The 1,991-nt window shown below is 48.8% G+C and overlaps 1 protein-coding gene across 4 annotated transcripts in view; it reads right to left on the minus strand.

Annotated features, from left to right (window-relative positions):
* The window catches only part of HMGCL (3-hydroxymethyl-3-methylglutaryl-CoA lyase), a 43,327-nt gene that overhangs the window by 11,984 nt on the left and 29,352 nt on the right, over positions 1-1,991 (minus strand). For 3 of the 4 annotated variants that reach the window (XM_011945579.1, XM_011945580.1, XM_011945578.1), the window contains one exon: positions 1,012-1,160. The exons of the other annotated variant lie outside the window; for it this stretch is intronic. In XM_011945579.1, the coding sequence (XP_011800969.1) occupies positions 1,012-1,160 (149 nt within the window). The remainder of the gene's footprint in view (positions 1-1,011; positions 1,161-1,991) is intronic. 4 annotated transcript variants of the gene reach the window in all.

The raw sequence follows: 1,991 nt of genomic DNA on the forward strand, positions 1-1,991 counted from the left end.
CCCGCCTCGGCCTCCCAAAGTGCTGGGATTACAGGCATGAGCGACCATGTCCAGCCCAGATGTGCACTTTTGAAAGATCATTCTGGCTGCAATTTTTTATTTATTTATTTTTTTATTTTTCTTTTTTAGACAGAGTTTTGCTCTGTCACCCAGGCCGGAGTACAGTGGCGTGATCTTGGCTCACTGCAACCTCCACCTCCCAGGTTCAAATGATTCTTCTGCCTCAGCCTCCCAAGTAGCTGGAATTACTGCTAATTTTTGTATCTTTAGTAGAGATGGGGTTTCGCCATGTTGGTCAGGCTGGTCTTGAACTCCTGACCTCAGGTGATCCTCCCGCCTTGGCCTCCCAAAGTGCTGGGATTATAGGTGTGAGCCACCGTGCCGGGCCTCTGGCTGCAATTTGCACAGCAGTGTGACCTTACAGTAGACTATTCACCCTTCCTGGGCCTCAGTTTTGTCATTTATAAAGTGGGGATAACCTACTCCCTGCTGGGCTATTATGAGGTTTCAATTATTATAGATAATACACACACAATGCCTGGAACCACTGATATTAGAGACATGATGTTGGAAACATAGAAGCCTAGGTAATTCTCCAGGGATGTGTGAAGAGCTAGTTATAAAGCCAGGACTCAACTGATCTCCACAAACTCCAGTTAGTGTCCCGTCCTGCTAGATCCCTCTAGCATGATAGCAGTGGTGCTATCATGGCTCACTGCAGCCTCAAACTCCTGGTCTCAAGCCATCCTCTGCCTCAGTCTCCCAAGTTGCTAGGACTACAGGTGCATGCCATCATGGTCAGCTGGTCAACTGACCCAAAATTAAATTTGAGAGAAAGTACTTGCTAGGATTTCTTCTGACCACACTTATTTGGGAAAAGATGTCTCGGTGTGGGGTTTCGGCTGCCCCCAACCAGGATAAGAAGTTTGTGGCAGGAGGACCACTTGAGTCAGAGTCTAGCCCCATTCCAGAACGGTACAGAGGAAACGATACCAATGTGCTCTGACTCACCCCCGCACAGAAATATTGGCTGACTGTGCTGCCTTCAAGATTGCGTCAAACCTCTGAAAACTCTCCTCCATGGAACAATTGATGTTCTTCTTGGTGAAAAGCTCTGAGGCAGCTCCGAAGATGGCTACTTCCTTGGCTCCAGCAGCAACCTGCCAACATCCAGGTGAACTCCTTTCAGCACTTTTCTCTCTTTTTTTTTTTTGAGATGGAGTCTTGCTTTGTCACCCGGGCTGGAGTGTAGTGGCACAATCTTGGCTCACTGCAACTTCCGCCTCCCAGGTTCAAGCGATTCTCCTGCCTCAGCCTCCTGAGTAGCTGGCATTACAGGCGCCCGCCACCACGCCTGGCTAATTTTTATATTTTTAGTAGAGACAGGGTTTCACCATGTTGGTCAGGCTGGTTTCGAACTCCTGACCTCGTGATCCACCCGCCTCGGTCTCCCAAAGTGCTGGGATTACAGGAGTGAGCCACCGCGCCCGGCCAGAACTTTCTTGTTTAAGGAACACTGACAGAGTGGCAAAAAATTTCTCTGAAGGTAAATTTTATGTTATGTGAATGTTATGGGTTGACTTGTGTCCTCCTAAAAAGACATGTTGAAGGATTAAAACCCAGCACACCTCAGAATGTGACCTTATTTGGAAACAGGGTCATTGCAGATATAATTAGTTAAGATGAAGCCATACTGGAATAGGGTGTGCCCCTAATCCCATACGACTGGTGACCTTAAAAAAAGATGGCCAGCCAGGCGTGGTGGCTCACGCCTGTAATCTCAGCATTTTGGGAGGCCGAGGCGGGCAGATCACGAGGTCAGGAGATCGAGACCATCCTGGCTAACACAGTGAAAGCCCGTCTGTACTAAAAATACAAAAAATTAGCCGGGCGTGGTGGTGGACGCCTGTAGTCCCAGCTACTCTGGAGGCTGAGGCAGGTGAATTGCTGGAACCTGGGAGGCAGAGCTTGCAGTGAGCCGAGATTGTGCC

This window comes from Colobus angolensis, unplaced genomic scaffold (genome assembly GCF_000951035.1).
Source record: "Colobus angolensis palliatus isolate OR3802 unplaced genomic scaffold, Cang.pa_1.0 Scaffold240, whole genome shotgun sequence".
Lineage (NCBI taxonomy): Eukaryota > Metazoa > Chordata > Mammalia > Primates > Cercopithecidae > Colobus > Colobus angolensis.